Below are 12,567 nucleotides of genomic sequence, written 5' to 3'. Positions count from 1 at the left end.
ACTTACCTTAATATATAAAAATACACATGAAAATTGGGATCACACAGTAGTTGACTTTTCTATTTGATATACCATGATATTATTTTTGCTCCTATTACAGAAGCAATTGTTTCTTTCCCTCCCTCATGGCTCAATCGGTAGAGAACCTGCCTGCAATGTAGGAGACCTGGGTTCCATTCCTGGGTCAGGAAGATCTCCTGGAGAAGGAAATGGCAACCCACTCCAGTATTTTTGCCTGGAGAATCCCATAGACAGAGGAGCCTGGTGAGCTACAGTACGTGAGGTTGAAAGAGTCTTTCAACTCTTTGGTCGACTTAGCGACCAAACCACCACTTCTTCATATGATCTTCAACCAATAAGATAGCATCTTTTTGGAGGTGAGAGGAAATTCACCTCCTGAGCTAAATTAAGAAATGGTGGCTCACTTTGCACATCCTGTTTGTGACATGGAATATGGCTCAGTAGAGAATACTATCAATAAAGACCATTAGACTAATTTCCCTGAAGATTTGAGCTGGATTTGAGAGGTTAAAGGCCTCTGCTTCTGCTAAGAACCTATTTTGGCAGATGGGACATTGTTTGGATCCCCTCTGTAGATTTCCACATGTTCCGGATTCTCTGAATCATAACATGTCAGTGCCAACCTGCCAGCTTCCTGAATTAGAGAAAGAAGACATCCTCCTACTTGCTACCTGGCAATGAACTTGATGCACTGATGCAAAGGCCACACCTTCAAATCAGCAATGACCACTAAGGCAGTTTCAATGATGCTACTTATAAGCTGACCAGAGTACCAACGCCCAGTCATTCAACTCTATTTGACGTTTGAGTGAGTACTTCTTTACATGTTTCCAGGAAATTTCTAAACCAGCCAAGAGAGTAAAAATGTCACCCCTAGAATCCCAGTCAACAGTCAAGGGCTAGGAGGTGCACAAAAATGGATTTTTCTGTCTCTCTGCTGCTGATGAAGTTTATGAAAAAAAGAAAAATAGTTTTTTCCTGGACATTTAAAATAGGTGCAGCATGGGAGCCAATCAATATTATAAGCAAATTTGATCATTCCTGGGAGTGGGATGAGAAATCAGATGAGAATAGTACATAACCTTGTTAATCCTGGCACCTTGGCAGATAAGAGAAGTGTGTTTTTGTCTTTCTGATAGGGTTATTGATTTCTGGGCAGCAACCATGTCTCTATACTTTCTTTCAAGAAATAAAATTATGGGAATTTTGGTTATGACTTAAGTTTTTGTGGCTTGAGGTCAGTATCAGGCTGCATTGAAAAATGAAACGGTTACCGTGAGGAAACCAGAAAGATCCGGGGGAGATCCCTAGAAGCATTTCAATCTTTTGTTTTGAGCTTAATGATAGCTAAGTGGATTTAGATATAATAAAGATATTAAAAAGTTCCTAATTAAACACTGGTCGGTAGTATATCTTGCAGCTGGCGATCTTGTTATGAAGTTTTGTGACCTTAATGACTAAATTTGCATTGACTGCACAGCCAGCCTGATAAACTGGGGTGAAATGGGTGTTTGGGTTGCTTATAAAAAATTTAAGGGAAAAATATTGCTGACTCAGATTGATTGAACAGACCCAAATTACATAAACAGGCTGCTGGAAATGGATGAAAGGACTTTCATATTCTGAATATTTTTGTTGTCTCTTTAGAATTAATATGTTGAAGGATTAGGTTTTGTCTGCAATAATTTTGTGAGTCAGATTACTGCATGTGTTAAACAACAGGCTTTCTTCAAATTTTTGTCTAAAATAGGTGTTACCGTGAGACATTATAGTCAAATTAATTTTCTTGTCTATCGGTTAACATCACAATGTCAAAGAAAAATTTCCATATTCAAAAAGAGACAGTAACATGCAATTTTTCCCCTAAAAGGATCTATGTTCTGTTTTCACTCATAGGAAGTCTCTAGTTACGAAAAATAAGCACTTCCCCATAGGCATGTAACACTGTCCAGAGGCACAGAACTCAATAAGCGAAAGATCATCTTTAAAACCTTTGAAAAGTAAAGTGGCGGGCGGACCTGTAACTCTCAGACAAGTTAATCCAAACAGAACCTCTGTCCAGGGACAAACTTTCTTATCTATCAATTTGCTATTTTCTCAGGTACATAACATTATGATATCTAGGATGTTAGTCAAATATGTGAAAATACTGAAGAGAGTTAAAAAAAAATTGTATCAATCAGCTCAGGAACCCTCAAATATAACTGGTTGTACAGCTTAAGTGTATAGAATTTTTAGGTTGACTGCCTGTAATTTGGGGCTTTAGAAAAGTTCAGAGGAGAACTTTTAAATAGGAGCCAAACCATCTAGAATAACTCAGAGAAGAGTTATTAAATTTTGGTGGGTCTTTTTAGTCTAAAAAATAATGAGTTATGAATCTAGAAAACTCAAAGGGCATGGTGCCGGGTTTATCAGATTTAATGGTTTAAATTAGTTCATAATATAAAGCACCAGTTCCCAAAGTGTGGCCCCTGGGTCAGCAGCAGCAGCAGCAGCATCTCTGGGGACCTTGTTACAGATGTAAATACAGATGCAAATACAGATCCAGCTCCAGATCTCCTGAATCAGAGACTGTGGGAATGAGAGCGGGCTGTCTATTTTTTGAACCAGTTCAGCTGGTGACCCGATGCAGGCTCAAGTCTGAGAACCCAGAGGGAGGGTATGGGGAGGGAGGAGGGAGGAGGGTTCAGGATGGGGAGCACAGATATACCTGTGGCGGATTCATTTTGATGTTTGGCAAAACTAATACAATATTGTAAAGTTTAAAAATAAAATAAAATTAAAAAAAAAAAAAAAGGAGGGCTCGGTGTCTCCAACAAAAACCACGCCTGTAACAGTAACTATTTCCCACTCTTCTACACCTATGGCCAAGTGAGAAAGAGAATTCCTCAAAGAATACTGGCACAAATTTACTACACAGCACTTCCACGGACAGCCCAATTCCCTTTGTCCTTCCCTGTGTGGGCCCCAAAGGATCTGAAGTGATATAACTGTCCCACAGATTTAAGGGTGGTAGCTGCTCAAGCTCCAGGGGTCCATAGGCTATCCTCAGGAAGATCTGGCCATGAACACCAACCACTTTCAGACTCTGAACCACAACTCACAGTACACACACACGTGGGCTCAGGACAGAAACAAAAGCTGCCCTAATTATGATACACTCCGATCATTTTTTTCCTATTATTTCATTTTAAAAATGCTGGTTGTGGCCCACTAAATTATCTTCGATGGGCTTTCCTGTTGGCTCAGACAGTAAAGAATCCACCTGCAGTGTGGGAGACCTGGGTTTGGTCCCTGGCTTGGGAAGATTCCCTAGAGGAGCACATGACAACCCACTCCAGGATTCTTGCCTGGAGAATCCCCATGGACAGAGAAGCCTGGGTGGGCTACAGTCCACGGGGTCACAATGAGCTGGACACAAACTACTTGGGTGTTGCAACCCGAAGAATGAAAAATGCTACCCCAGATCATAAATTTTTCACCCGCAGTCTATGGAAAAGGGTAACTCTTGTGAAATGATCCATAAAGTTTATATTTATTTATTATATATGCATACTTCTGTGCAAGGGACTTCCTGGATTCTGGCAGATTGTCAAAGTGAGAGGTAACATTTGAGAAGTGAGGATGCATTGATCTAGGTCCTCCAAGAGGATGGAGGACAGGAACTAGGATTTCTGCTGCTTCATGACTCCTGTGGCCCCCCAAAAACTCCTGTGGATGAGACTGGGGAGGGTCCTCAGACTCATCTTCCACCATCATATAAGACCCATAGGGGTTCCCTCTATTGGAGATTGAAGGGATTGATATTTGAGGGGATCAATCTGTGGTGCTGGAGAAGATGCTTAAGAGTCCCTTGGACTGCAAGGAGATCAAATTAGTCCATTCTAAAGGAAATCAACCCTAGATATTCATTGGAAAGACTCATGCTGAAGCTGAAGCTCCGATACTTTGGCCACCTGTTTCGAAGAACTAACAACTCATTAGAAAAGATTCTGATGCTGGGAAAGATTGAAGGCAGGAGGAGAAGGAGGTAATAGAGGATGAGAAGATTACATATTGTCACTGACTCTATGGATATGAGTTTGATCAAACTTCAGTAGAGAGTGAAGGATGGGGAAGCCTGGCGTGCTGCAGTCCATGGGGTCACAAAGAGTCAGGCATGACTGAGCGACTGAACAACAACCATCTACAGAGGAATGGCAACCCTGGACAGTGCAGCCATTCCTCCTGGGGCCATGATTCAGGATTTGTGCAAAGGGCAACAGGATCAAGACAGTCCAATCAAGCTCAAGTCCCTATTTGTCTTCTATGTTCAGCAGAGATTAGTGGTTGCTAAAAGCTAGATTCTTCCACTGCAGTTGCTGAAAGTTAAGGCTTTGGTCAGCAGATCTGCTAGGATTAGTAATAAAAATGTGACACAGGATTTTCCCCACTGTCGTCACTGAGATGTGATCTAGATACCAACAAGGCTGATATTGGGTCAACAGGAACCTATATGTCTTTGGAAAGTGGGAATGTTTGTCTCTCAGTTGTGTCCAACACTTTGCGACCCCATGGTCTGTAGCCCACCAGGCTCCTCTGTCCATGGGATTCTCCCTGGAGTGGGCTGCCATTTCATACTCCAAGGGATCTTCCCAATCCAGGAATTGAACCTGGGTCTCTTGCATTGTAGGCAGATTCTTTACCATCTGAGCCACCAGGGAAGCCCTGGTTGTTAAAATATTGAAATACTTCTGTACTTTTGGTAAAGAATAGCTGCTCCGGTCCCACCCCCAAAGTCACCATGACCCCACCCTGGGCCCACCAGGACCTCTCTGGGGCCCAGTGGCTGAAAGGTTAATGCATGGTATTCTGACTGGTTGGTATCATCAGGTCTTAAATATTTTCCCTATTACTTGGACACCAAACACAGCACCCAAGGCACTGTCACCGGGTGACATTCACTTTAACGTCCCCCCTGGAAGGAATACAATGGCGGAGGTGTGCACCCGCCTCACCTTGAAACTGGGCGACCTGCTGCACTGGGTATGGATTCCGCTGCTGCTGCTGCAGGTGCTGCCGGGGCAAGTGTGGCTGCTGCAGCTGCTGAAACGACAGAGGACAAGGAGGGCCAGGAGGTGAGATGGGAGAGAACGTGCAATTAAATATCCCAGCTGTTCTGAGGAAGGCGGGTTTTACAAACTAAACTTTGTATTGAAGAATAGCGCACATATAGGTAAGCACCCAGGCGTGCAGCACCTGTACAGTGTGAGGGATACTCCCAAATGGACACACTTTTGGGAACCAGCCTCTCGATCAAGATGCAGAATGTTGCCAGGAGCCCCTCCTGTCCCTTCCCCATCACTACCCTTTCCCTGACCCCTGGGGAGCACCCCCAACCCAACTACATATTAGTTATGTCAGCTTCTGTACTTCATAGACGTAGGTTTTAGGCATCGTATTTGAGTCTGGCTTTTGTGTCTGTCTTCTTGCACTTGTTGCATTTTTGAGCTTCATCCAGGTCGATGCCTGCAGTGTGGACTGTTCATCCTCACTGCTGAGTAGTATTCCCCCCAAAGAACATACCTCCGTGTCTTTATCTGTGCTGCAAGGGATGGTTATTTAGGGTGTTTCCGGTTTTTGGCCATCAGAGCCACTTCTACCACCCACATCCTTGGTGAACCTCTGTGGCATGTCTGCTGTGTGGTCTTGCTGGCTTAAAAGGGATGTGTAGTCACCCAGGCAGTTTTTTTAAAAAATAATTTTACTTATTTTTGGTGGTGCTTGGTTGTTGTTGCTGCACTGGCTTCTCTCTAGTTTTGGTGAGCGGGCTCCTCATGGCAGCGGTTTCTCTTGTTGCAGAGCACAGGCTCTTGGGCAAGAGGGCTTCAGTAGCTGCAGCACCTGGGCACAGTAGTTGCGGTTCCTGGGCTCTAGGGCACAGGTTCAATAGTTGCAACGCACGGGCTTAGTTGCTCCATGATCAAACCCATGTCTCCTGCATCGGCAGGCAGATTCTTTACCACTGAGCCACCAAGGGAGCCCAGGGAGGCAGTTCTGACTTTGCTTTTTCAGTATCAGCTGCATGACTTTCTCAGCATCGTGGGGACTGAGCTCAAACAGACAAGCAACTAATTTTTAATGACCTAAAATAGATGCTTCGGGTATAGGAAGATGGGATTCTCAGGGACTATTTTAAAAAAAGCCTCATTTTAGTCCCAGGGTGTCACACTGCCTGCAAAATACATCTCCATGAGTCAAAAATACAGCATCTAATGCCTTGAGGGAACCGTGTGGGATTCCGCATACACCAGGAACCACGAGGCCTGTTTTAGTTTTTCTTCTTGCAGTCAGGGGGCTTCTGTACTGCCAGTGCTGTTACCAATATACTGGGGAGGCTACTGTGTATCATTATCATGCTGAATGTGAAAAGGGAGAGAAAATAAGAATGAGGTGGAAAGAGCAAAGAAAGGGGTTTTCGTTCTGGGTCTAATGTCAAGTAGCTGGGTGACCTTCGGGGTGTCATTTAACCTCCTCTGCAGCCGTGGAATATTCATTAAGCACCTTTCATCTGCAAGGGCTAGAAAAACAAACAGCCAGGGCTCTGCTCTTTAGAGTGTTCATTATAAAAATAACACACGTTGACCACTTCTTAACACATGTGTTTATTTCTATTTTTTTTCTCTTGCTTTTTGTTCCTGGGCAGCTCTATAATTTTCTTTTTCTTTCTTTTCTTTTTTTCTTTTTGTTGACAAGGCCAGCCAGCACTCGGGCAACTGAAGAAAAGAACGGCCTCTGTTCACCCTGTCCTGTAGTGCCTACCGTGGTGTTGTGCTGTTGAAATGAATTAATTGTGTAGACACAGCATAGACAAGAAACCATGCTAATCTTTTAGGCAGCAATCTAAGAACATTATTGAAAGTAAGCTGAGCATTTAAAAGCTTCTCTGAAGCCAAACTTCCCATATTATGTAAGAATTTTAGTGTCCCCTCTACAAATGGGTATAAGCCCTGAAGTAGCCTGGGGTGGTGGATTGTGGGTCAGGAATCAGGGGACCCAAGGTGCCAGTCCAGTCTCTGGCTCTCTCTAGCTCTGCGATTTCTAAAAAAAAATCATGTAAGCTTCCCCTGCCTCACTTTTCCTCATGTGTAAAATAAAGAGACTTAATGATTAACATTTCTTTCAGATCTACAATTCCAGGTTCCACTGAACCTTAGTGAACGGATGGCAGCTGACACGCTCTGTGCTCTGAGAAAAATGCATTAAATGTTAATTCACGCCTGGTTTCTACTTGCTGTGTTCTGATTTCTAAGTCCACTGAGAACCATCTGAATGTTCCCAAAGATATGCAAGATCCCCAATCTTTCTGTGTTCCCTCCCATGTCCTTTCGGGGAAACCCATGTGTTCCCAGTATGCTGCTGGCAAGGTTGAAAATGTTAGGATACTTTCTCAGAGAAGGCGATGGCACCCTACTCCAGTACTCCTGCCTGGAAAATCCCATGGACGGAGGAGCCTGGTAGGCTGCAGTCCATGGGGTCACTAAGAGTCGGACACGACTGAGCGACTTCACTTTCACTTTTCACTTTCCTGCATTGGAGAAGGAAATGGCAACCCACTCCAGTGTTCCTGCCTGGAGAATCCCAGGAACGGGGAAGCCTGGTGGGCTGCCGTCTATGGGGTCGCACAGAGTCGGACACGACTGAAGTGACTTAGCAGCAGCAGCAGCAGGATACTTTCTCTGCTGCTGTAGGGACCAAGAAAATCAGCTTGGCGTTGATATGGCCTCATCCATCCTCGAGAGTGTAGACCCCCAGGAAGGTGCCTCAATAAGCACTGTCCCCAGGCGCAGGTGGCATGCTCCATCACTCTGCCTCAGTTCTGGCCAGTCCCACAGGACGGCTGGCTCCTGTGGCTGCAGCTCTTACGTCACATTCCGTGACACCAGAGTCATGTGACAGAGCCCCACCTCGTGCTGTTTCCTAAGGATTTTATACACATGACTCATGAGAACATCGGGAAGAAGGCTGGGAAATAGGGAAATCTATTTGGCAGATGAGAGAGTGAAGTGGTTTGTTTTGCCAGAATCATACCACAAGCAAAAGATGTGGCCCGGCGTAAATTGTTCCTTTGGTCCCTCTTCAGCTCTTGGTACACACAGTCATTAAGGAATTACACACACACTCTCTCTCTCTTTTTCTTGCAATTTCTCATTTCCCAGCTTTTCTGAGGAGCCGTGTGTCTGTCTTTTGTGTCCTGGGTTCTGAAGGGTCCCGCACTCTCTCGCCCAGTGGTCTGTGTGCACCATCCTCGGTGGCTCTTCTTCCTTCCACCTCCTTCCTCATTCCTGGGCTTGGCTGGTCTCACGGAGCAGCGACACCCCTGGCCTGGCACAGCCAAGTTTGGCCTGGTTACCCCGACTCCCCTTTGTGCCATAGTCACAGCACACCCATCACAGACAGTCACTTAAAGGATCAGGCACATCTGAAATTGCCTAGGCTTGGCTGAGGGGAGGATTTGCAAAGCCCAGCTTGCCCTCGTTCCCCTCGGTAGCCCCATTTATCACTGTCTGAGAGACATGAGTGTGGTTCCTTGTCACACACCTTCCGCAGGGTGAGAGGGACAGAGGTTTGTTTGTACAAGAGCTGCCAGGTGGCTGACTGACCTTGGTAAAAAGGGAGATAATTACACAGCTGTTCAAGAACAAAAGTGAAAAAGGGAAGCTAAGTGAACTGTGCTCAACAGGACAATTTTTCTGTTTGGGGGGATGACTGGTTACTTTGAATGTGCTCTTGGTCACTAAGGACCTCAACGTGCCTCTGGTCCTACACAGCATCTTGTATAGATATGGTGTGGTGGAGATGCTTGATAAATGTCCAAAATTCTGATCCTATTAGGAACATTCTAGAAGGGTAATTGGACCTTGAGCCGTAGACGATAACCTCACGGCTCCTATAACAGAAGGACAAGATGCATGGGTCAGACCCCCCACTGGAGCCATCTAGGGACGGCCTAGATGGAAGACCTTCAGCCTCTCTCAGGATAACACGAAATAAGGCAAGGGCCTCTTGAAAAACAAAACACACTGAAACTCAGAGGAGCAGCCCACGGCAAGGCTTCCTTTCAAAGCTGGAGGAATTATGTGTCAACGGTGGTCAAAGACGCCTCAGGTAAAGCTTTCTCTGTGTTAGGCCTTTAACTCAAAGATTTCCTGAGCTGTTTTCAAAGCTGCTGGGAATTTTTCTCAAGTTTGCACCCTTTCTGTGACCCGGAGTTCAGGTTTCCAAGTAGTTCTGTGGGCCCTATTATTCTGCAATTGTTCCCGTTCCATTGTTCATGACCAACGCTGTGAGAATTCTTCTCAATCCCCCCTTCTGACTCTTTCCTCCAAGAAACAAAGTTCTCTGAATTAATTTCTTTTTTCTTCCCGCTGGGAATATCAGAATTTACGAAGAATATAAGCCAGCTCCCTTCTACCCTCGCCACCCCCATGCTGATTCCACAGACCCCGGTACCAGAAGCAAGAAGCAAAAAGCCAGACTTGAAGACAGGTCTCTGGCAAGGGGGTCTTCAAATGCATGGCTGAAGCCTGTCTTTTCAGAACAAACCAATTCATTCTAAGAAAAAAACCTAACTAATGGAAAGGTCTACATTCTGCAGGCTCTTCTGTAGTCTCGGGAAGTGCTGGCCAGTGACTTTCTTGGTGGAGGACGAGACCTGAGACTCGTTCACAGACACCAGGCCCTGAAGAACTGTTTGCGAATCGCACGAAGCCCACCATAGGCGTGAGTTACCTGCTCTGTGAGAATCTGCTGCTGCTGTTGCTGTTGCTGCTGCTGCTGCTGCCTCTGCTCCCGCAGGAACTGTTGTTTCTGCTGCTCCATCAGCTGGGCCCGCTGGTCAATGAGCATCTGCTTCATGAGGACTGTCTGGGGCTGGCTGCCCAGGAAGCCTGGCCCCGAGGGCCCCGGTCCGGAGACCATGCCCCCTGAGCCCGGGGGCACAGAGGACTGCATGGGGCCTGTGCTCCGGGGAAGCCCCACTGGGTGCTGCTCCTGGGAGGACAGGGAGAGAAGGGAAGAGAAGAGAGAAGAGAAGTGAATGTGGTGACTTCACATCTGAACGAAAGCACAGGGGATGGGGCATGGGGTATTCCCTCCCTACGGGATCCCTAGTGGCACATATTACATTTCCATAAAGAGAACACAGCAGTCCTCCAATCTTTTAACACAGTGGGGCTGGAGAGGCTAAAGGGGGCCAGTAATGGCTCTGCGAAATCTGAGGCCAGGCCCAGTCTGTTTCTGATGTTGCTGCTTAGTCACTAAGTCGAGTCAACTGTTTACGACCCCAGGGACTGTAGCCACCCAGGCTCTTCTGTCCATGGGATTTTTTCCAGGCAAGAATACTGGAGTGGGTTGCCATTTCCTGCTCCAGGGGGATCTTCCCAACTGGGGAATGGCACCCATGTTTCTTAAATCTCTTCCATTGCAGGCAGATTCTTTACCACTGAGCCACCTGGGAAGCCCCTGTTTCTGATAGGATTGGCTAAAGAATAAGAATTGCATTTTCAGCTAACCATCGGTGTTCCTCCAAAGGGAAGGGAATAAGCCCTCAGGTGGGGCTCATTTTCAGTCTAATAGGAGGCAGCCTGACCACCTCTTCATCCTTACTGCCTGCCTGGCCAAAATGGGCTACTTAGTTAGTAGGAGAGACATTTATAGAATGCTGCTGGAATTGATTAATCAGCAGAACTGCTATTTGATGAAATTCTAATTAATTGTGACATTTGAAAGCTCTGACATATAAAAAAAAAAAAAATCCTGCTAGTGAGAATTGTTGATGGGGAGAATTAGGAATGTGTCACACTGACCAAAGATATGGAATCTCCTAATATCTTTAAAGCAATGGCACCCCACTCCAGTACTCTTGCCTGGAAAATCCCACGGACGGAGGAGCCTGGTAGGCTGCAGTCCATGGGGTCGCTAAGAGTCGGACACGACTGAGCGACTTCACTTTCACTTTTCACTTTGATGCATTGGAGAAGGAAATGGCAACCCACTCCAGTGTTCTTGCCTGGAGAATCCCAGGGACGGGGGAGTCTGGTGGGCTGCCGTCTATGGGGTCGCACAGAGTCAGACACGACTGAAGTGACTTAGCCACAGCAGCAACATCTGTAAAAACAGAATTGAGTCTCAGGTGTCTGAGATAATTTAAATGTTGGGGGTTGAACTGGGTCTCTAGATTCAATAATTATGTCAGTCAAAGGATGTCAAATTTTAAGGACCAGTCTTTAAGGAATAGGAGATAGGGAACCCCTCATACACAGCCCAGGTGACTCCTCCGAGACTGTGCTCAAGGGGAAGTAACAACCCAATGGTGTAGACCACGGGGAAAAGACAGCTGATGGGAAAAGTAGGCGTGTGGCCATAAGATGTAGTTTCTTGATGCTTCCTTTCCTGTTCATTCTACCAAGCACACCTCGTAATGGCAAAGTATTATCTGATCATTCTGCAGAAAAGTGTGAAGTGAAGTGAAGTCGCTGAATCGTGTCCAAGTATTTGTGACCCCATGGACTGTAGCCCATCAGGCTCCTCCATCCAAGGGATTCTCCAGGCAACAATACTGGAGTGGGTTGCCATTTCCTTCTCCAGGGAATCTTCCCAACCCAGGGATCGAACCCCAGTCTCTCGCATTGCAGGCAGACGCTTTACCCTCTGAGCCACCAGGGAAGCCCATTCTGCAGAAAGATTCCCTTTAATTCATTCAAGTTTCAAGTAATTAATCTGAACAAACAGAAGCTGCTGTCTGAGAAGTATACAAATTAAATGGATACATGTATAAGGACATACACAGTCATTTTGTGAGGGACAGTTATGAGACTTAGATCAGGAGAGACAAATGTGAATAAATCTACATCAAACCTTTTTTAGGCAGTTAGACTGGATTTTTAAGAAAGACTTCCTCATTGTAAAATCTAGATACTCAGTTTTTCAAGCTGGTTATTAGTCCCAGTTATACGTGGTGAAGGAAATTAAGGTTATAAAGATGTATACACAAAAGTGACTACCTTAAATGGATGCTTAGTAGTTATCAAATTTTATATTTTACTTCTATTTGCCATGGTATTTCCATCACTATTAATGCATTCCTTTATTAATGCATTCAACAAGTCTGCTTTGTGAACAACATGAATTTTATCTGCCTCCTATGAGCCATCCTAAATGGAAAACTGCAAACTGGATTTTAATGTTTGTTCTCTTTTCACTTTTCTTCCTCTTCAGTGTCAATAGAGTCAACCCTGAGGGGAGTTTCCTCTCAAAATATAGAATTGTGTTGGATCTTCTTCCCTCCCCCCAGTATCCAAACAAAACAAAACAAGCAACAACAAAAAAAACCAAACAAAAACCTACTCCTCCTCTCACCCAGGTAACAACAGCTCAAGAAGGTTGAGTTAGTAATGCTAAACTAACAATAGAGTTGCCATATGATCAAATAGGAAAAGGAGTTCGTCAAGGCTGTATATTGTCACCTTGTTTATTTAACTTCTATGCAGAGTACATCATGAGAAA

The 12,567-nt window shown here is 45.2% G+C and overlaps 1 protein-coding gene across 2 annotated transcripts in view; it reads right to left on the bottom strand.

Annotated features, from left to right (window-relative positions):
- MAML3 (mastermind like transcriptional coactivator 3) overlaps nt 1-12,567 on the bottom strand; it is a 459,409-nt gene that overhangs the window by 3,745 nt on the left and 443,097 nt on the right. Inside the window, exons 3-4 of one of the 2 annotated variants that reach the window (XM_070770140.1) lie at nt 9,793-10,053; nt 5,019-5,103 (exon numbers count right to left, since the gene is read on the bottom strand). In XM_070770140.1, coding sequence (XP_070626241.1) covers nt 5,019-5,103; nt 9,793-10,053 — 346 coding nt within the window. Of the gene's footprint in view, nt 1-5,018; nt 5,107-9,792; nt 10,054-12,567 lie in introns of both variants that reach the window. The other variant, XM_019977768.2, reaches the window with a different exon arrangement.

The sequence above is a fragment of the Bos indicus genome, chromosome 17, assembly GCF_029378745.1.
Source record: "Bos indicus isolate NIAB-ARS_2022 breed Sahiwal x Tharparkar chromosome 17, NIAB-ARS_B.indTharparkar_mat_pri_1.0, whole genome shotgun sequence".
NCBI lineage: Eukaryota > Metazoa > Chordata > Mammalia > Artiodactyla > Bovidae > Bos > Bos indicus.
The sequence above is the reverse complement of the archived record's forward strand: the minus strand, read 5'-3'. Positions and strand labels throughout refer to the sequence as shown.